The sequence below is a fragment of the Nanorana parkeri genome, unplaced genomic scaffold, assembly GCF_000935625.1.
Source record: "Nanorana parkeri isolate BGI_ZX_2015 unplaced genomic scaffold, ASM93562v1 scaffold64, whole genome shotgun sequence".
In the NCBI taxonomy this organism is placed as follows: domain Eukaryota; kingdom Metazoa; phylum Chordata; class Amphibia; order Anura; family Dicroglossidae; genus Nanorana; species Nanorana parkeri.
This window is the reverse complement of record NW_017306332.1, coordinates 1,879,435-1,902,476: the sequence shown is the minus strand read 5'-3', so window position 1 is coordinate 1,902,476 and position 23,042 is coordinate 1,879,435. Positions and strand designations below refer to the sequence as shown.

The window sequence follows — 23,042 nt, the reverse complement described above, 5'->3', positions numbered from 1 at the left end:
CTGGCTTTGTACAGGAGGTGGAGAAGAAGCAGCAGGTGGCTCGGGGCTGGCCATAGCATGTGATCTGATGGCGGGATGTCCCAGAAGCAGGCTGGGGACTGCAATGTATTCTTTAGATTGAGGGGGGTGCCCGAGTTTAGTCTTGCCTAGGGCAGCACAAAACCAAAATACACCACTGCCCAGCACACATAATAAGCTTCCCTCCCAAGCCCCCAGCACACATGTTAATAAAGCTCCCCCCTCCCTCCTTTCCTTCCAAGCCCCCTCACCTGCTGGCATCTGGGCAGGGAGGAGGCACATCATCCATCATTCGGCCGGAGCTCGGAACTGACAGAGCTCCGGCCGGAGCTGACAGGAGGAGCTCTGCGGTCTGCATCCGACAGAGATGCAGACCGTGTAGCTGCCCCCGCAAGTCGGGCATGCGGTCCGTGACCGTGTGCCCGACTTGTCAGCTGGCTGCGGACCACTTAGTACCTGCTCGCCAGTACTTTGAGACCCCGGGTCTATAGCCCCCTTACCCCCCCATATAGCATGCACCACCAGCACCCCCCTCCCTCAGGTGGTGAAAAGACTGGGAACACTCCTGATTATAATCCTGTCTGTATCCCTGCTGGAGTTTGGGTTGTCACAAGAAGAAGGGTGGAAATTTTTCAATGGGGACAATTATTCTCGTAAAAGCTGTCTAAGAGGAGAATTTCCTAATTTTGGAAAGATTGTTGTGTCTACAGGACAGGAAGTAAAAAGTAATCTTTGAATGGGGCCGACAAGAGTTTTATGCATTCCCTACTTTAGTCAAAATGAAAACAAAAATGCTTTATTTACTGTATGCTTTAATGATCAAATAAATTAATAGCAAATGTATATAACACTGACATTTAGGGCACCTGTATAAGAGAAATATCAATATTTTAGCAATAATATAACTTGCACAGTATATTAAGTCACAGAAGCAGCGTGAAGTTTAAGCTGTTACTTCAAGTCTTACCCCATCATAATCCTATTAACATGAATATGCAGCCAAAACCTTTTTTTAGTTTTGGGTAGAGTAGAGAGGGGCGTAGAACCCTACTAATTTTTTTTTAGCTTACTTCCTGTCCCAATGACAAAATTCTATAAGACAGGAAGTGAAGGAAACTATCTAACAACAAAACAGACAGAAATAAATAGTTTTACTTTAGTAAAGTATGAAAAGTAATTTTTTTATTTCTGTCTGTGTCCCTTTTGGAGATTTTCCCTCACTTCCTGTCTGGAGAAACCATTTGCAGCGGAAAAGGAAGTGACAGGAAATCTGGTTAACAGAACTCCAAATAGCAGTATAACTTGACAAGGGTTCTAATCCTTCCCTATGCAAAACTAAATGCACCTAAAATATGTCCTTACTTTTTAAAGTTTTTTTTCTACTGGGTGGATTTAAAACCTGATAGATTTCAGGCAATACAATTCATTTCCCAACTTTCTGGAAGAGGGACATCTTTCAGCTCAAAGAATGCAGGCAATTGACACACTCATTTACACGGACCATAAAGAACTAATATGCAAAAAATGATTGGTTAAACATTCATGTAAATGTGCCTTTTCCAATACAACTTTTGCTTTATACTGGTTGGATAAAAGGTTTAGTGTAGTATACCACTTTTGGTAGTTTAACAGTACATTTTTATAGACGTTTATACAAACCAAAACAAGGAACAATTAAAGTGGAAATAGAGGGAATGGGTTAAAAAAATAAAAAAAGGACAGGCCCTTTAAATAAGGGACAGTTGGAAGTAATGAATCAATTGCAATAAGATTTGTACAATTAGAAGCTGGTTCTCCTAAAAAGCATCTTGCACAGTTAACGCCTTCAATGGCTAAGGGAGAAAGTACATATCATCCCACATGAAGCCTATGCATGGCCACACTTTGTCCTTTTGGCAGTGCAGCACATGGAGATTAAAACTTAAATCAATCTGTCTAGCAATATTCTTTTCATTGAATTGCTTAGCTTTGGCTAAAAGAAACTGGCCATGTATAAAACTGGAAAAAATGCTATACGATTTGTACAAAGTATTTATTCTTGAAGGGAAAAGATGTCTATTAAGATTACAACTAAAAAACAGGGGAACCAAGTTTAAAAAAAAAAAGAGTGGTCAGAATTTTGGGCTGGCAGCTATGTGTACATGGAGGTAGACAGAGAATAAAAGAGAGGAGAAAGAGAGAGCAGAAAGAGAAATTGGACCTGATTTGCTAAACATGAACCTTCCCTCCACTCTACAAAAATCTACAACCTTTCGTGGCATGACAGCCTCCTCTGTGCCCTGTCTGACTTCACTTTCACAGTACTATGGGGGCCTTGACTTCTATCCTTGGGACATAAGCCCTGTCCACCCACCTTACTAAACTGTGCCCACCCACCAAACTAAACCCTGCAGACCCACTGGCCCTTTGTCCAATGAGTCCTTGGCAACTAGGCAATCTTCGGACAAAGGAGCAGCAGCAGGTTGGACTTGGTATTGCAGGTAGACATTTCAGATGGATCAGAGACTAATGTGTTATTAAAAGCATATTTCATAATAGAGTTTCTTTAAAGGTGAACTGCCCATCACTGGTAATTTAGTGTTAGGTGGGCACCAGTGTGCAACAGTTTCCTATTTGTCTTGGAGAGCCATGTGCTGAGATTTACACTCACTAGCTTGAGTCTTACTCATCATCCTCACAAAGCGATAAAACCGTGTCACTGTCATGAATATGGACTCTTATTATCTGTTAACACTATATCACAGATCACCAGTGCAGTGCAACACCATTGTTCTGTATTTTATCGGCCAATGTAGTTGGCATAAATGGACAATCCTTATAGTGATCTCTCACCAGTGAAGATCACAAGTGATTTAAGAAACCAGCATGTGGTGTAATTTGCCAGAAATCACAAAAACCAAATATTGTATTTGGACAGGAGCTCCTATACAAAAAAAAAAAAATCAAATCCATTCTGTTTTCCAGCCAACACAATGAAAAATAGCACATGATTCCTTCCTAACACTTTTGGCACTTGATGCCCAATATCTTCTATAACAAACCAGGAGACTTTTACATGAGTGGTGTTTAGCAACCAATCTAAGCGAGCACATTCATCCCATAACTGAAAAATCTAGTTAGGTCCAGCAAAAAAGAACCATTAACATTCCTGTTTCACTTTTCTTCTTGGAAAATGATAAAAGCGTATTAGAAAACTGTTGTCCATTCCTTGACAGCTGCTGGGACAGGGCAATAGCATGTGAATAGCCATCTGGTGCAGAACGTGTCTGGTGTGCTTTCATTTATGACACAGAAATTTGCAACACCTTTCAGCAAGCATTAGTGGTGCTATATATATATTGTAGTACCTCATACTGGATTATTTATAAAGTTTAAAATACTCTCAAGCAACAGGACATATATGTATGTGGAGTTTAGCTGTCCTTCTGAAATTTCTATGGATATACCTAGTCAATAAAAGTAGCATTTTCATAATCCTACCCCCTTCCCCCACAATATGTTGCAATGCTTGGGCCCGGTAATAGGCTGTTAAGGTAACAAGTACTGCTTAGTGGAAAGCAGGAGTAAATATGCCCATTCTTATTTTACCTGGAACTTCAGGAGCCTCCGATGGCACTTTGGGGTGATGGGCTACTACAGATATGATGTGGCTCCTTATGGTACCTGCTATTAAGCTGCAGTCTTTGTATTTACTGAATGAACATAGTGTAGTTTTGCTTTAAGCAGATTTTCTAAGAAAATCCACAAACATGAGAAGACAGTTGCCCAATCAAGCCATTGTGGCCAGACAGCTGTTCTCAAGGGTGATTAGATCATGAATGTGTGTTCAATTGATCTCCATAATCTACAGGCAGCATATGTCCCTTCTTCCATTGTTCCACCTGCTTATGAGTCTTTTATCTCAGCTTAGAATATCCCTGCCAGTCGTTTGGATACATGATAATGGCTTCAGGATACATTACAGATTTTTATAACCGTCGCTAAGTATTGTGTGACTGTAGGTCCATATAACAATAGCAAGTTAGATAGCAGAAAAAGAAGGAAAGAGAAAGAAAAATACAATGATGTACAACAAAGATGATCCCAGTGGAATTTCAAGGGTACAGTGCCATTTCCAGGGACCCAACTGTTATTTTTTTGTTGTTACAAACCCCGAAAAATTATAGTTCTTACTAAAATTCAAAAGGAAAGCCACATGCATGGACCCCCAAAATTGCATGTAGATCCCGTTTTAAGTGTACAGCTCACAAGTTACAAATACAGGTATATTTTTGAGGTTAGTTTTCCACTGAAAGAAGCCAAAGCCAAACATAATAATGTCATGGACAGGTCCTTCAGGTATAATTAAAGAAACCCAAAAGGAAGATGTCTAAAAATCTCTATTCTTCCATTTATTTCCACAGTGAAGAAAAAGAAAATAAGCTTTAGAACATTAGCTAGAAATAGAGCTGGGACATGGTCAGAAAATTTGGCAACAATGCATAATGATGAAAAATTTAACTGAAGGTGGAAAGTGCAGATGGAAGCCTTTGACACTTTTAATCTACAGTTTGTGCAATCATTTCCCATAACAGATGTTCAGGTCAAACAAAGGCCAACTGCACCATGTAAAGTTTTATAGGTGAGGCTAATTTTTAGAACTGTCCACAAAGAACGTCAAGCTTTGTTTTTCCAAGAAACTAGGACATGGAATACATGCAGCAGATAGACACAGCTATATTTTCCACAAAATAACTGTTAGATACGGCATAAGAATTGTTTTAGTTTAAAATGATACATAACAAATAAAAATAATATTTTTTCCAGGATAAACATCACATAAGAAAAAAGTAAGTCCCTACTCTTAATGCAAACAATATTCCAACTTACCAAACAGAAACTAATTATAACCTTTTAGAATGTCTTTTCACTTTTTGTATATTTTTGTAGTTTCCATAGCAAATATGGAATAACCTTCAATATATCTTTCCAATTTTGCTTTGTTCTGTTAATGTCAGTGTGTCTGAACAGTGAGGGGCTGACTAACAATGATTTGCAGTAATGCTAAAGTATATGCTCCCTAGTAACACCAGACAATATACAAGAAAATAAACATGTGACTTACAGCTGTGTCATGTCAATGTTCTGCGGTCGAATATGAAAGCAAACCTGTCAACTATTTTAAACTTTTAAAAGCAAAAGACCTGTATAAGAACAAGCTGACGTGTTTGCTTTAAGGCTCCTGTCATTATGGCTAAATTACATTTTTTTTTGTAATCTATCTGGTTTATACCTCCATCCAGAAGGTTTTTATCTCTTTCTCCATACTGTCAATTTTTAGCCTCCTAGCCTCTAAAAGTATAATTCATTACCCTTATTAAAAGATACCCTCTTTTCCGAAGGAGGAATAGACATTACTCCCTATGACCAGTCCTCCCATCCTTAATACAAATATCTCTACAAAAAATTCTAATAGAGTTCATTAGATAATAAATAATGCTTCAATGTGGGACGGTTAAGCAGTGTTACTAAGGATTCCTTTTGCATGGAGGTACCTGCATCTATTTAGTTTATTACTGCAGAAGCCAAGAACAGTGAGATAAATATAGATATTTTTTAATGTGCACTAATATTTTAAAGCAAACCTTTCCTTTGATGCAGCAATGTAATGTAGTAGTTGTAATGCAGTGCAGGCACCCTCAAGTTCCTGCATATAATTCATCCTAGCATCTTCTGGTCCCTTAAGGCATATTTCTCGTTTTGCAGACAAATAGGGATAACACCTATTTTATATTTCTTTTATGTTCACATTCACATAGCACACACAATTAAAAATTGCTACTGACTTATTACTTGTTTCTTCATACTACTATTTTTCTCTAAACTGAATTTTCCTTTGGAAAGTAAAGGGTGTGGGGAGGTTACCATAATTAAACCTGTCTGTTCTGTGCTAGCAGATCTCATCATCAGTTGTAAACTAGATTTGAACAATGTCATCATTGAGAAATTGTGTGTTAATGACAGGAAGTGCAGAGTGTCCCTATTCATTTTATGGGGACAGGTAGAGTTTCCTGTCACTTTGAACTTGTACAGAGAAGCTTGCAGTCTCTGCACAACAGAAACATCTAAAAGGTAAGAAGTATTTTTTAAACAATTATTTGTAGGTATGTTGTGTGAATAGGAACACATAGCAAACACATAATGGGGTTTTCTTAAATTTGACTGTAAAAGTGGAAATACACCTTGAACCCAGGCAAATGTCACTGCAAAAGTCAACATTAGCATATCAGAGTGCCACAGGTCTAGGGGCTCATCAAGTGCTAAAGATGCTGAATAAATCTATGAGATATGAACTGCACTACGGCTAATACTTTAAACTGATGCAGCAATGCAGAGGGTTACTGTAAAGCTCATCTCCAGGTAAGCTAATAATTAAAAATGAAATTGCCCATGTGTTTTTAAAAAGAAAAGCAGCTCTAAGAAATACTTACCTTCAACTTGTCATTTGTTACTTTCAGACACTCTGTTCCTCTGAGCGCTGCTGGTATTCTCTGGGGTTGAATGACACCCACAATTGTTAAATAATGTCCTGTGAGCCCAAGGTGTCATGGGCACACCCAGGGGTCATATGGGACATAATTATAAAGCCTAGAGTAACAGGACAATGCTGCTGAGAATGGCTGTTACTGTGCGGTCATGTTTAGCGATGCACAGTCTTTGCAGAATGACGTCTAGGCCACGTCCAGCTCCAAAGGCACATTCATTGGTATGGCTGGAGCCGTACTCTTCTGGATGGCTGGGGACCTTGAGTAAGTACCAGCCATAAGAATAAATGGCAGAATGTGTACTAGCAGCTGGACAAAGCCAGGACTTCTTTCTGCAATGGCTGTGTGGAACCAGGCAGGGTCATGAAGTGAAGAAGTCAAGGGGGAAGGGGGGCATCTAACAGGCGACTTCACTAAAATAAAAATAGCCCTTAGGAATAACGGTAGAATTATTATGAATTAAATGGAAAATCATTGAAAAAAATCATACATATAAACTAGCAACTGGGATGAATACAGCACAGATACTGCAAGCAGAGCTTTTTTAAAACCTTGAGGAATTACTGGTGTTCACAGCTGTGAAGGATATCTAAGCTGTAACGTACCTTATCATTATTTTTTACATTGTGACATCCGTCTACTCCAGAATGTCTATTTCCATCTGGACAGATTGCAGTGATATTTACAGAAATACCCTTCATGGGATTATACACTTGTATCTTCATCTCTGAGACGAGGGCCTGGAAGAACACATCAAAGTTCATCCTAAATTTTATTTAGAAAAACATTCATCTCCCCTTTCTGCAGCAAAATGAAACCACTATTTGTGCAAGTTTGGCTGAATAGATGAATTGTTTCCTATTCATAAAGAATGTACTGTAAGCCCGGTTCACAAGCTACGTTGTAACAGACTACTGTATTAGGACAGTAAACTTGTTGAAGGGAAAATGTACTGCATTTTCAATAGGTAACAAACAGCAGATGCAGGTTCCATAGAAGTCAAGGGGGTTGATTTATTAAAGCCAAATAGACTGTTCACTTTGCTGAGGAATTTGCATTCTGCAGGGGAGGTTTCCCTTAGCTTAGTGAATGTGATGTGAAATTTGCAAAGAAAACCAAATAATGTGCAAGGAAAATGTAAAAAAAAGTATTTTTGCTTGCACATTATTGGGTGATGGAAGTCAACAGAGCTTCACCTCATTCACTAAACTAAGGGGAAACTTCCACTGCTTAGTGCAAATTTCCTTGCAAAGTGAACAGTATATTTGCCTTTACTAAATCAACCACTAGATCTATTTTGCTTGTTGTCAAGGTCAGGGCTCCACTGGCCCACAAATTTAAAACATCAGTTTGAGTTATCCCTTGTCAACCACTTTCACTATATAGCTGGCCAAACACTTTATTTACCTGAAATTGACTTGGTATTATTCTCTTGCAATCCCCTGTACAGCAGCCCATGCCAACAAGAAATAGTAAGCACAGTGAGCAGAGAGACAACCTCATCAGTTTTCTCTTGCTAATTTCCTATCTTGTCAGAAGGCGGAAGGCAAAGATGATGACACCACGGTGTTAGCTAACTGTAATAGAGAAAGTGGTGACATCCACCTGGCTTGGTGTTGTACCAGGGCTGTGTAAATCTCAGGACTGGATGGCCAGAAATACATATCTTTTGGCAGTTAAAACAGCTTCCTTATATGTATTCATCTGTTCATGTTTTTTGGGGATTTCGTTTGAATCTTTTTAGGGTTATTTAACAATAATGATAGATAGATAAGTCAACCACTCACAAAATATGGAATGTACTGTCATTACAATTAGAGCTCAGCGGAGCCGGCCATGATATCAAGCCCGGCTCAGCTGAGCTCTCATGACAGTTCAGCATCCCCTGGTTACCTGGTAACCAGGGGACGCTGAGCTGTCATTCCAATGAGAGCTCAGCGGAGCCGGCAGTGATATCACCGCCGGCTCCGCTGAACTCTCATTGGAATGGCATCAGGTCCCGGCCAATATGAAACAGTAGGGCGGAGCTAGCTGTCACTACTAGCTCCGCCCAATCATTTTCCACTTTTATTTACTGTTTTTCTATTCTGCTCGGTACCTCCGTGGTACCGAGCAGAATAGCAGAGCCGAATGCCGCTCGGCATTCACTCCCATTAGAATAGGCCGAACAGCAGCAAGTAGGCTGCTGGAGGTTCGGCTCAGCCGATCCAGATGTTGGATCGGCTAAGCCGAATTCCTTCTGTACTTCGGGTCAGCTGAACATGTGGAGCCCGAAACCAGCCAAAGCAAGACGATGTACGGCTGATTTGAGACGATGTACGGCTGAAATCAGCTGTATAAGCCTTAAGTGAATAGCCGAACAACGGGTCGGTTCACTTCACTTCGGGTCGGGTATTCATACGGCTGCCTTCAGCAGCTTTGTGAATAACCCTGTATGAGTTTAGCACATGCTATCACACAGCACGCATAGCATGTGGTACCGTGTGCTAGGTGTGTTGCCATTCATTTGAATGACACCCCAGTGGGTTTGTGTTGCAGTGCAGCACAGTGTTCAGTACCTCAATACAATGTGTTGCAAAAAAGTGGTGCATGCCACTCAAATGCATTGTGACATGGTGAAAAAAGTAGCACTACTTTTTTCACTGCAGTGCAGTGTTGTGGTTCCCCTATGGTGTGAACTAGCCTTTAAACCTGTTTGTTAAGACAACTTACCTAGAAGCACAAATCAGCAACTGAAACATTCTTAAAATAAATTAATAATACTAAATGTTTCACAAAATAACCGAGGAACAATCTGTCTGTTGAAAACACTGACCTTGTAAGCCTCAGCCACCAAATTATTGATGTCAGAGGCAGTGGCATCAAATTGCTTGGCTATTGTTCCTGGCAGCAGCGGCATGAGGTCCTGCAGAAGTTGGATGGGAAATGTAGCTTAGAAAGTTAAATAAAATAATGAGCTACAATGATTACTTTAGGATGATGTTACCTTGTACCAATCGAAAACTTTTCCCTGTACAGCAAACATCCCATAGATGTGGTTGTCGGCTAATCTTTGGCCAAGCAGACCCAGTGACGGGTGTTCCTGTGGGGGAAAAAAAAATTCTAAGCAACTATAACTATTGTGCAATCAGATTTTACAGTAAATAAGGCTACAAATGCCACCCTCCTCTGAAACAATAAATATCAGTCATGTCACCTGTAATAAAAATTATATGTAATCATTTCCATAAAACAAGTAGAGACAAAAAAAAAACAATTGAATGCATGGGGAAAATCAATGTTTTTATTTGTTAAGTGCCAATCAGACTTTTGTATACTGCATGAGCAATAAACCCATATACTGAGAACTATTGGGAGAGTAAAATCTACTGTACTCTTCCCAATAGTTAGAGCCAGCATGTGACAGATCTATAGAGTGCCGCCTCTATAGATTGAGATCTGAGATCTAATCAGCTGATCTGTGTATGACCCTCTACTTTTTTTTCCACATATAGTTTACAGATGTTCACACTCCAGTCTCCAAAAGAAGACAGAAGGGCCCAATATCAAACTGAACACAGTTTTCTGCAGTCCCTGCAACCTGTAAGACCATTTGTACGGAACGGGTCAAATGTCCTTACCAAATATTTATTGTTGTCATTAAACAAGGACATCTTCCCAACTCCGAGAGCTGCTGTGACAACCCAGGCCCCTTGGACCCCAGTCAACTGGCTAGTTTTAGTAACACATAAGATATCCAATGTCAGAGCAAAATAATGCACATTGAGGCTCAAGGCAGAGAGATTGAAAGAGATAGTTTGGCAATTCTGGGTCCAAACATCTGATAACAACTAGAAGACCATGGCAAATTGTCACCCAACTCTGCTGGCATTTCAAGTCTAGATATACAGACTTGGAGTTGGCAAACAGGATCTACATAGTGTAACAATCCACCAACAAAAAGGGACAAACTGTACAGGTACAGTATCAATTAGGCTCTGGCAGATGAGGTTGCTATCTGTAAGCTTTTATTATACACAGACATTTTGCTCTCACTCTTCAGCATGTGAGTGGATCATTACTGGACTAATGATACTGTTTACATGATGGAGACCCGGTATTGTCAAGCCTGTCTTTTTTCCTAAAATAAATAATTACATTGGATGCCAGAAGTTGCAAATTAAAGAGTTTTAAAAAGTCAACAGTGAATATCCAATTTATCCCCGTGATCCAATTTTTTTAATGTATCAAAACTGTTGTATTTACAAGGTTATGGTACAATAGTAAAGTATTTAAAGTAAACATATACTCAAGTGAAGGTTTAAAGTTATATTAAGAGACTTGCTAGATTAAGAAAGAATAATGGAAATGATGAACTCCTTACCTTTGTTAAGGAGAAAATACTACTGCAGGCTCCATCTGATGCTTGTTAAGGTCAGTCACATTACCACAAGCCCAGGGCTTTGGTTACGTGATCTCTAAGAGGTACTGGCCAATGTAATTTGTAATTGGCCTCTGGAACAGACATCACGCTGTAAAATACACAAGGGTATTCACAAAAGGGTGCAGAGATTGGAGAAGGCAGGAGAAGTGAACAATCTAGGACAACATAGCTGAACTAGAAAGTGAGCTGAATTGCAGAATTTTTCAAAATCAGCTATTTTGGCCTAGGTTGTTCACTTCTCCTGCTTTCTCCAAACTCTGCACCATTTTGTGAAAAAACCTGAAAGTACCTAAGTTTTAGTCATTTTACCAGCATTGGAGGGAGCCTGGAAAAGGTAAGTATTTCAGCAAGACTTCATCTGAACATTTGAATATAGGTCCATTATAAACTTTGAAGGAATATAGGCAAGTATGGAGTTTGCAAGATAGTGTTTATATGCAGGTAGTTCAGCTAAGCAGCACCCTTGCCTTATAGGAGTCAGTTCCTTGTGAGTATAAGGCTACCAACATTAGCTTTGATTATAAATCCAGTTACCAATAAGATAGGTGGAAACGTATGACCATGACCCATTAGGATGTTCTAGCACAATAAACATTTGAATCCAGAGGATCCTGGTGTCATCAAATGTGCTGGTTATCACTTCGTTTGACTGCCTACATATAACACTGACGTTGGTATTGGATGATAGAGTGCCCTGGGTTTTAGGGCTACTTGGGAACTATAAAGGAATACTCATGGTATGTTTTGGCATCTGTGGGTACTCTGTGGGTACTCTGATGTCAGCTATCATTAGATTAATAGGGGACATGGTAACATTACAAAATCATTATTCTGAGTAATGTTGTGCCCCATTCTGGTCATGAAAAAAAACCCCGCTTCACAGGTCACATGGTCTCGGGTTACCTATCAATGTTGCAGACACTCATTTGTTTGCAGCCAGCTCAGGATGAGATAACCGGATGAAAAGGCTTCCCCTATGTACACAGATAGTTACAAAATATACATAGAAAGAAGGTTTTCACTACATTGACACACACTGATAAGGTTGTTTATATGAAACGGAATCTTTAATGGTTTTGCTCAAATTAATAAAGAAATTCTTTTTAATGTTGAACGTTTATAAAAATATTTTTTTAAATATTTGTATTCAAAAATCTTTACTCAAAAATCTTTCTTTTGCATGCTTCCATGAAACAGAAAATGCACAGAGTTTTGGACTTTCTAATAGGAAAACCGAGCTGTAACTGTTTTGTTTCTGTCTCATTTAAACTTAGTACAGAGTAGTATAAGCTTCATGATCAGACTTGAACCTTCCCCATTTGCTGTTCATAACTCAGCTCAGGTCTCTGCTGTGCACACTTGACACTCATTAACTACCTTTAAAGAGATTTCATAACATTCATCCACTGTCTGATGAACAGGTTTTCTGGTTCCTCATGTCCCGAATAGGGATCTGTCTGCCTCTGACCACTGTTTGACTATCCATGCTTTAGATTTCCCTGTGAACTTTTTGTACAGTGCATGTACTCAACTTTTCTGTGCCTATCTTGATCACTGGCTGGTTGTCTGTGCTTGTCATGCCCATCAGCCTGCCGATTCTGCTACTGTTTGTCCTTGATATAGCTATCTGTCTGAGAACTCACCCCACTTTAGCACCTGACCTTTCTGTTGCTGGCTGTGCCCTGGCAACACAGAGGGTCAATCAAACCCCTGTGACAGAAACAAACATGGGAAGTTCTTCCATTGACCCAGAAGATTAAATTACAGTCTATTCACGGCAAAGCGGTAAATGGCTCAGCAAACATGGTGGGAAACTGACTTGACTTCTTCCTTTTCTGGCTATGATAAGTAAATGTGAAATATTCATGTTTACCTGAAAAGAAGACATTTACAAATCATTGTATTCATTTTAAAAATTATACATTTTACTCCTGAACTTAACTGGTACATAAAAAAATTACAAAAACACTATGAGGGGAATTTATCAAAATTGGAGCAGGCAGCTTCTGAAGTTGTTGCCCATAGTAACCAATCAGCTTCTCTTTTCAGTTTGTTCAGTTAAGCTTTGAAAATGAAAGATAGAAGCTGATTGGTTGCCATGTGCAACTGCTCCAGATTCTTTTTACTCCAGTCTTGATAAATTCCCCTCTATGGGGTTGATTTACTAACCTTATAAACACACCACGAACATGTATACACCTCTGTAGTGTGTTCCCTCCCAGCATGATCTATGGGTGGAATCTAAACACCTTTGTAGTGTGTACACACCCAGCAGGTGTGTTGTGCAAAGCCCTGCATGAATTACAAGGTGATGTTGTGTAAATTAGCTCTACATTGTGTTGCTTGCGTTGATGAATGCAGGAATGTAAATGCATGAGCTAACCATTTTTGTCTAAACTGTGAAGCAGCATTATATATGCATCATTGCATGATTTTTCCATATATGGCATTAGTGGAAATATGCTTTTAGAGACTTTTTGGTTGATAAATACGTTTTGCTGTGTGAAAATCACACGCACCTGGTGCGTGCGTGTGTTTAGGTTAGTAAATCACCCCCTATATGTTCCATTTAAAGTTGATGCCTTTCAATTGTATATCCTAAAAAAAACTATACTGATACTAGTTATTGGTTGCTATGAGTACTTTTTCTTTTGCAACATTGAAATATTACTAAGGACAAACATTTCCTTATCCTTACCATATCTGTCGCTCTAGTGTAAACATTGTCTTTGAGGTGACAGTTGCCATCATTTGGAGTGACTATGCCTGCTAACTTGCTGTCAAGTGCTAAATGAGAAGTCTGATCTGTCATCAAGATAATTAAACGTTTTGCTTCCTTTCGCCAGCCAATATCTTTCTGAAACATAAAGTAAAGCACATTACTGAGTTGATTAATTGAGATTTTCACGGCTAATATAGCTTGTCTTCAAAGGCCAGTTCAAATCATAAGATTAGCACATGATACATTATTCAGAAAATGTTCATTTATCCAAATGCATCTATTAGAATACAATATTGTTTGTGACAGAAGTAATGTAAAGCTGAACCAGTGCTTTGTGCAGTGTTGATGGGCTTTGGTTTGCATCAGAACCGTTTCTCCCTATACAAGACTATGAGAATGCAAGAAGATCAAATGCACCTGCAATGAATGATGAATGATCTCAGAAGCATCTCAAATTGATGTCAAATACACAACTAATTTGCAGCCCAAAGCCACTCAAAACATTCCTTAATGCAGCTCTGCATTAATACATTCATTAATACAGAAATAAATGCTTTCTTTAAATTAAAGCAGTGTAAGTACAATAATTTGACATGGCATAAGCTCCACACAGTCCCCTGCTTACTGTATCATTTATTCCTATGGAAGATGCACTTTCTGGAAATTGAAGGTAGACATGCCAATATTACAATATTAAGTAAGCATGCCAATATTACAACAATCTGTAACTACAACAACAATGTAGATCTCTGTATGTATATAGGTGTCGTTTCAAGTGTTGTATAAACAATTGCATGGAACATTCTAGGTACTTTAGCTGCCCTTTCTTGTGTGGTAAAACCCACCTAAAGTGCTGTAGAAGGACTTTATACCAAAACCAGCAAAAGCTTTCTCCATCTTGACATATTTGGACCTCAGAAGCATTCTGACCTAACTGGGATCACATGTCAAGATAACTTCACGTACCTTGCACCTGTATATCTGTTTCACAAAGTGTTAGGGTCTGTTAATACCAACATTACCCTATGTGAATGATTACGGAATAAGGCAATATACATCTAAATCATATATTTAACAAAAACATACTCACATGACAAACAGCTGCCTGCAGCATAGCATCAAAGGCACCTTCTGGATTATCAATATTCGCAGAGATCTTCTGCATACCAACAATTTGTATGAACTGCGTAATGTTGTTTGTTAAGGACAGCCCATTAATGAATCCATGAGGAGGTATGCAATCCTTTTTATAATCTCTGTAAAATAAATAAGATAGTAGCATTACACAATGTGAGTAGAATGATGTCATCTACAAGGGAAGAGGTACAGTGGCAATACTATAACAGGTTTTCTTTAAAGCTGAACTCCAGGATAAGCAAAATTGCCCAAATTCAAGAGGCCTGTGTGTTCTTACTTGAGTCTTAAGGTGGCCATACACTGTACAACCATCGCAAGACCTTAGTCTTGCGATGGTTGTAAAGTGATTAAAAAAACGTACGATCTGCCCATCTTGGACAGGCAGATCGTACTCTCGATCATCGCAAGCCCGCCCCCCTGAGGGGCGGGCTTCCGATGACCGCAATGCTGAACGGGCAGTGTGCTCGTGCGCACACCGGCCCGTTCGGCATTTGTCTCCCGAGCACCGTTCAAACCTGCCGAAAATCGTACGATTTTCGGCTGGTTTTCTAGCGTGCTCCTTAGACAGTAGAAACGGTTGCACGTTTTCGTTCACACTGCTCGATTCTCGTACGATCGCGGGATTTCTCGCGATTCTCTTACGAGAATCGAGCAGTGTATGGGCACCTTTAGTGTGCTTTGCGTATTTCTTCCAAATCTGCACAGTAATCCAGTGTGAAACTTCGCTTCCTGTAATAAGACCAGTCACTGCTGCTCTCTTTCTTTGTGCAGGGTGACTGGTCTTGTCTCCACCCCCTCCTGTAGTTCTTACAGGCAGCCTATATTGGGTGGGGCCTGCTGGGTACCTCCCACAGCTCTGCACAGACATTGTGCAGCCCAGTGATGACGTCACTGCTGCTTTAAATAGGTAATAACTATGCAGTTCCTTATGTGTAATATACAAACTGCTTTGTCGTTGATTCTGTCCTCATCTAAGAACACACTCCAAGCAGCAGAAATCTGTCTTGGACTGCTTAGTTTGAAACTAATAATGTCACTGAAACATAAATAGGTAATGTGACAAAAGCAGGAACCAGCCTGCTAGCAAGGAACACCTCCAGGTTGCTCTGATGTATGAGTGCCGTGCATGGTTTACACAGTGAAACACAAGCAAAGTTCAGCATGCTTTATATAGATGAGTGATAATAAGCGTATTCGAGGTTTTTAATGACATCTATTGATATCAATACAGGAACGTGCTTTCTGGCTCACACTGTACAGGATAGTGTGGTGTGTGGTTTAGGAAGAATTATGTCATGGCTAAATTAGCCTCCCTGTAGGACAGATAACAGCCATATAAAGTATTTGGGCTGCTGTTGCGCAACAATTTAGAGAAACTATAATATGTGTATTGACCATTTGGATCAGAACATGCTTTTAGACCCAAACCTGTCAAATGTACAAAATAGCTTCAGTGAGTCAACATGTGAATGAGCACTAAAACTAAACATAAGCTACCCCATCCCAGAGGTTTCCCTGTTTTCAAGGTCTCTGTCAGTAAATCGGAGCACAGGAGGTGTGCTTTATTATCAGCAAAAGGAGAAAGGACTACCGGGTGAACTTATTGGGCAAAATGATAGATGTACTCTAAGCAATCACAGTCAGGAGTATGAGGGAGATTTTCCTAGTATGCCGGGACAGGACTTCTCTCCACTACACTGAAAGGGATAACTGTCCATCCCATCTACCGTTTATACTAAATCCATAAACACAAGTTTTTGAAAGGTCATTTAATTAAAAAAAACAAAAAAAAACTACTTATTTAAGTCCCATTCACAACCTGGCAAAAGAAGAATGATTAGTCAATAAATGAGTTTCTTTAACATGCTCTGTCCAAAAATTGTCTATTAAAATTACAGCAAAAAAACCTGTGGCTGAATGGCAAACTTCTTAGGCAATGAATTCCATTCAGACCTCTTCATTCTAGCCTGCTTTGTAATCACGCATTCCAACATAATCAAAACATTGTTTTTACAGGCCCACTTATCACCAGTGGAAGTGTTTACATTTTAATTGTGTGGCTGCTGAAATTGACATCAAAGAAGATATTTATAGACACCATGTCATGAATAGACCGACTAAATAACCAACACTTTACTCTTTAATGTGGTGCGCGAATCAATAATGATGATGTCTATGTGTTACTATACTATACCTATTGTTACAATACTGCTGATGTTCTGGTACTTGTGATAATTTTCTGTGTCTCTGTGGAGGCCATGGATGCTGACAAAGGACCCTGGCTTCAGTCCAAGTCAGCACTACGTACTACTCTGCCTGGCACTAAGACTCACCCCAATCATTTAACAGTCCAATGCCAGAACCTCAGTGCCCAGTAGAAGGTCTGTTCCTGCATTGTTAAATGGTAGGGTAGGGGGTTGGTACAGACATGGACAGACTGGGTTTGGAATCCAGAGTTTCCAGAGGGACTGGTTTGAAGAATATCACAGGTATTCGAGGGTACCGTAGAGTTGCTTAAAGTGACACTAAATTCAGGAGTTAAATCTATAGAGCAGGGCACGGTTATAGCCTCTATCAGGTTTTAATGCCATCTGGGCCCCTTTTTGTGTAGCTTTCCCCCCAGCCCTGTCAGGACAGGAAGTGATGAAAAATCTCTGACACACACAAAAACACATTTTAAGTGGAATGGAACATGCACATGTATTGCATGTGTAAATGGTTATACTTGCATTTCCATGTGTATTCCTGCGTACAGCGTATTCTTTCCATACAATCCTATGGACAGAATAACACGGCAGCTGGAGCTTCCATGTGCCGCAAATATAGGTGTATTTTACCCTGTATGCCCATACATCTGTATTTGCTCTCGCGTTCATGATCCCTGATGCAAGACAGTAGAACGGACAGGTTTAAAGGGCAACACTTGTACTATCCAAAGGATAGGAAATTGACAATCTGTAAAGATTTTCTTTATACGCACCTGCACTGATTCTTTATTCTGTCAGGATGAATACTAATATAAGGTGAAACAGGCTTGTCTACAAATGATCCAAATCCAAATCGTATGTCATGAGAAAAGTCAGTCATTTTCTGAGATAAGTCAAATCCAATGGATTTCAGTTTTTCTATACTGGTAGACATTGAGGCAGAGACATCAACTAAATAATACAGGTCCAGTGGATATTTGTCCAAGCGATGAACTCTTAGCATGAAGTTAACTTTAGCACCTGGTCAAAAGAAACACAGAGCATGTTACCAACAGAATGATCAATGTACACAATAAGTTCAAAATCTGGCTGTATACTGGTACATAGGAATCTCAGGCCCACAACCTGTATAAATACACTATATGACCTGAAGGGACACCCTTCTATATGATTAAGTTCAGATATTATCAGTAAAGGGTGCTGTTAATGACACTGCATCCAGTAAAAAGTCATTTTAGACAATTATGCACCTTCAACCTTAATGTCCCTGGTTTTGGAATAAGAAGTTCAGCAAACCCATATAGGTGCAATGGTCAGGCGTCCACAAACATATGGCCATGTAGTGTACAATACATTCTCTAATTAGACCCAGGGCCGGATTTTCCACAAGGCCAACCAAGGCCCGGCCTTCGGGCAGCAGGGAGTAATGGGGCAGCAGGGGTGTGGAATTCCTATCTCCCAATGCCCAGGACATGCATTTCCGGGCGCTGGGCGGGTAGTTGTTATCTACATTTAGCCCTGCTTTGGGCAAGCAGAGCGAAATGTACAGCGGGGGCACCTCCGCTTGTTCTGTGCAAGTTATCTTGGCGATGTCGCCGAGATCACTTGTATGCAGCCTGCAGGTCTGCCATTCTCCATGGGGTGGGGGGTTGGAGGGTAGGGGGGCACATTGAGGAACCTGGCCTTGGGGCAGTAGAGAGAGTAAGTCCGGCCCTGATTAGACCAATGCACAGAAAACTGGTACTTAGTTAAGGATGTATTTTAGTGGGTTATAACACCAGCAACATTTTTTGGATGTGCATACTTGTTTTGGGTCCGAGGCTCAAATTACTGAAGCTCAAGCATCAGAATGGCAGGTAGGAAATTGCCTTTCACATAATAAGTCAACAAAATCAGACTCCCTGTTTCTCTCATAAAAGGTTTTCTTTCATGAACAAATGAATATGGACCCAAATCCCTTCCCTAAACTGATCCACTGCTTCCATTGTGAAACAACTACAATTCCCAGAATTCCCCACTCATTTCAGCAACAAGGTATTTCTAGGATTTTTGTTGCAGCTGAGGCTTCCACTCTTGGAAACATCAACAGCAAGAGAATGTATTACAGATGAAAGCAAGGCGTAGCAAAATATAATTGTATTAAAAAGGCATTTGAACATCTCTGGTTTAAACATTAAGGAGTTTGCACATAGTGGAATTTTAAACTGGGCATCTGATGATGGCCAAAGGCAAAGTGTTTTTGCTGGCAGCACAAATAAAGTTATTTTAACATAACTGTTGAATTGCATCACTGAACACCTGGCAGTCTAGCTTCAATACACATACGATCACAGACTTATTTCATTTCAAAGAGATTTCTATCCTTTTACAATTTAATGCAGATATTTGTGATGTTTTATTAGTTCTGCTGAAATGTTAATTCTAGATGCGATTGAGTGTCACTTCTGACACAAGAAATGAAATGTAAAAACATTGTGCATTGAAGATAAAAAGTGTAGAGTATAGTGTAAGCTGCTTTTTGCCAATGCAGCCACTTATGCATTTCAGTAGCACCAGGCCAAGCACTTGGCAATGCGGCCCCAAAAAGTCTAGACTTTTCATTACCTAAAGTACACAGGGCTTGAGCTATAGAAGGCTTAGAGGCAATAATTTGAGTGAATATTTTCCATTATTTCACTGACATGTTATTTTAGGACTTTTAATAGGTTATTTTTATGATCTCATATTCCTTAGGCAATTTGTTGTATAAAGTGTAAATTGCTAATTGGGCAGCCCATAATTGGCTCATTTAGGGCTTAGAGAAAGACTGAGCCATCGACCAAGTCAAAGAGCTGCAAATGCTTTAAAACAATTTCTTTGTTAGCATGAAAGAAAGGATTTCTGTTTATGCAAACAAAAATAAATAGGTTTAGAAAATGCAAAATAAATCAAATCCACTGATGGTTAATTTTATTGCCTGGGGTGATATACTGAATTAATGGGGTAACAGTTTATTCACTATGGGGAACATTTGTAAATGATAGAATAAAGGAAAATATTGTTCATGGCAACCATCCAGATTTTTGCTTTCATTTGTGAATCTACATTTAAAGCATAGCATTTTGAATTCCATTGGGTACCACAGCCAAAACTGCTATTTCACTTTGCTCTACTTCTCATTAAGTAGCCATATTGTGGCTCAACAAAGCCAAAGATGAGCTATATGTTAAAGAGATACTATTACAATAGTAATAACAACAACAACATATAGGTAATATAACATCTACACAGTAGAAATGTTTAGCTACCACACCTATGTGATTCTCAAACAATTCATCCCCACACAGCTACCTCCTCATGTATCACTGGCCCCTTACCATCTTGTCTTGAATTGTATTGTAATTGTAATGTCTTCCTTATATTGTAAAGCGTTGCACAAACTGTTGGCGCTATATAAATCCTCTATAATAATAATAATAATAATAATAATGTGTCCTTTTTAATTTTTAAAACTCCGCTTGCTTGTAAATGTATTTAACTATGTGATAGCAAGAAATACCTTTACACCTTTCCTTGCTGAACATTGTACCCCTGGACTGTATATAAAAGCTATATAAAGTTGAGCTATACATTTAGTTACATATAAATATATAAATAAAGTTGAGCTATACATTTAGTTACATATAAATATATAAATAAAGTTGAGCTATATATTTAGGCAGCTTCACAGATGAACTTCAACATGTACAAATATAGAAGTTCAGTTGAAGGCCCCACAAAGCAAGATACAATTTCAAAGGCAAAGAAAGCATTAGAGCTTCAAAACCTAGAGGCTGGTCAAAATAAGTGAGATATCATGATCAGCACAATAAATAAGTAAAGTACTCAGTTTCAGGTATGAAAATATGTTCTGTAAAATGAACCGCTTCAAAGCAAGTTTGACAGAAAAACCAGCAGAAAATGTGCTCAACTTGGAAATGAACATCTGTGTAATAGGGAAATCTTTCCTCAGAAGTGTTGACTTCTATTAAATCATACCTTTTGAAATCATATTCCGTTTATCTAGTATATCTACTCTGGCACCTAAAAGTTGTGCAGGTTGACATACATCCTATTAATAGTACTGCTGTTTAATAATCAAGACAACTGCTGGAGAGAAACATTAAGATGGAATCTACAGCTAGTACTTAATATAACTTCCAGAGTGCTGAGAGTTCCTCTTCTCGTACACCAGTGTTCACAGCTCCGAACATCTAATCTGTACAGTTTCATCATCATCAGATCATACTCAGAAAGAAAAGAATACTCTGCCGCTGGGTCAGGTAAATTCAGAATCCAGACAGAATTATTTCTAGTTTTGAAAAGCATAGGGATGGTGAAGACCTCTATTTTTTTTACTGCTGCTTGTGACTATGTTGGGGAGATTTCACTGTGAGCCTGATGCATTATCAGTGGTGTAGATAATGCAGACTGCAAAATTTTTACTAGTGCAAGAGGTAAACAATAATTTGCACTGCATGTTACACATGCACCCTATCCCTTTCTGCAGTGGCATCACAAGGGGGGTGCGGGGGTGCGCCCCGCACCCGGGTGACACCAAAATGACTCACAGTCATTTTGGTGTCACCCCCCTCTGAAAATCGGGCGCTCAGTCATGGACCGAACGCCCGACAGTATCAGGAGAGAGGAGGGGACCCGGCGGTATACCTTATCCCACCGGGTGACCGCGATCACCAAGATGGCCGCCGGCAGGTATCAGAATACTGCCGCACGTGCGCGATGACGTCATCGTGCACGCGCGTGGTGACGTCACGCGCATGCGCAGTGACGTCTCAGCAGGGTGACACTCAGTTACCGCTCCGGGTGTCACCCAGCCTCGGGACGCCCCTGCCTTTCTGCAATATTTGTACCAATTTAACTGAAAAGACTGCATATATTTTGGGTGCATAGAATAAGCACATTTGTGCGTCAAACAGTAATTGATGCAGGACTCCTTAGAAACTATGATCACGTTGATATAATAGATAATTTGTCACAATTTGAAACTTTTCGCAAATGTAGCCTCTATATAAGTTGCTACGGAATCAGATATAATTCTGCTTGTAAATAGTTAAATGACACTGTGCAGCCTGTGATACAGAGAGACTTGTGGGAGTTGCCTGGGACAAGCTGTGCTGTGAGAGACTGTGGCGACTACAATTCCGAGGAGGCTGTGCTTTCAGCAGGAAGGGTGATTTGGGCTTGAGTTTCTGAGCGCGTTCAGTCCAGGAGAGACTAGCTAAGTATACAGATCTATGTGGCTGCTGCTGACACAGAATTGAGTCGAACTCCTTCTGCACTTCAGGTCGGCCGAACATGCTGAGCATGTTCGGCCGACCCGAAGCCACACGAAGCAAGCCGATGTACAGCTGAAATTAGCCGTACCAACCTGAAGTGAATAGCCGAGCAGTGTTCGGCTCACTTCACTTCAGATCGGTCATTCACTCGGCTGCCCTCGGCAGCTTCGTGAATAGAGCCCATAGACTCTGTATAAGCCTGTCTACAGGAGTGTGAGCGGACTGGAGAATATCCGAATAGAGAGACTTCTGTCTGGTCTGCTGCAACCAGTGTTCTTTGACTTCTGTGGACCACAGTATAACCTACACAGCGGGGATATCACGGCCTGGACGAATGGCCTGGTCAGTGGGAGATCCATAGTGTTGGTGTGCTGTGGATCCTGTTTGAGATGTACATTCTGGCTTGGGGACAGAAAAACCCAGGTTATTCTGGCGGCTCCTTCGGGGGTGAGCACTACACACATAATTTCCGTCTTGCAATTTCTCACTCTATTTTACCAATAGTTTATAATTCCTAGTGTGTTTCAGTGCCCCCTTGCCTTCCCCAGTAACCAAGAAATGAAGGGAATGGGTCTCACCGCCACCAGAAAGCACAAATTACCAGAAATAAAACTGCAAAGGTTCTAATTTTTACCACCATACTAGAAATGTGTTTTTGTTGCATTCTCGGTTTCACTTGGAGAGATGTCCTCATCA

General features: G+C 39.9%; 1 protein-coding gene across 1 annotated transcript in view; it reads right to left on the bottom strand.

The window, feature by feature from the left end:
* The window catches only part of ITGB8 (integrin subunit beta 8), a 105,119-nt gene that overhangs the window by 18,456 nt on the left and 63,621 nt on the right, over nucleotides 1–23,042 (bottom strand). The window contains exons 4-9 of the mRNA XM_018576314.1: nucleotides 17,805–18,051; nucleotides 14,778–14,943; nucleotides 13,664–13,822; nucleotides 9,529–9,624; nucleotides 9,358–9,447; nucleotides 7,148–7,282 (exon numbers count right to left, since the gene is read on the bottom strand). Of these exons, the coding sequence (XP_018431816.1) occupies nucleotides 7,148–7,282; nucleotides 9,358–9,447; nucleotides 9,529–9,624; nucleotides 13,664–13,822; nucleotides 14,778–14,943; nucleotides 17,805–18,051 (893 nt within the window). The remainder of the gene's footprint in view (nucleotides 1–7,147; nucleotides 7,283–9,357; nucleotides 9,448–9,528; nucleotides 9,625–13,663; nucleotides 13,823–14,777; nucleotides 14,944–17,804; nucleotides 18,052–23,042) is intronic.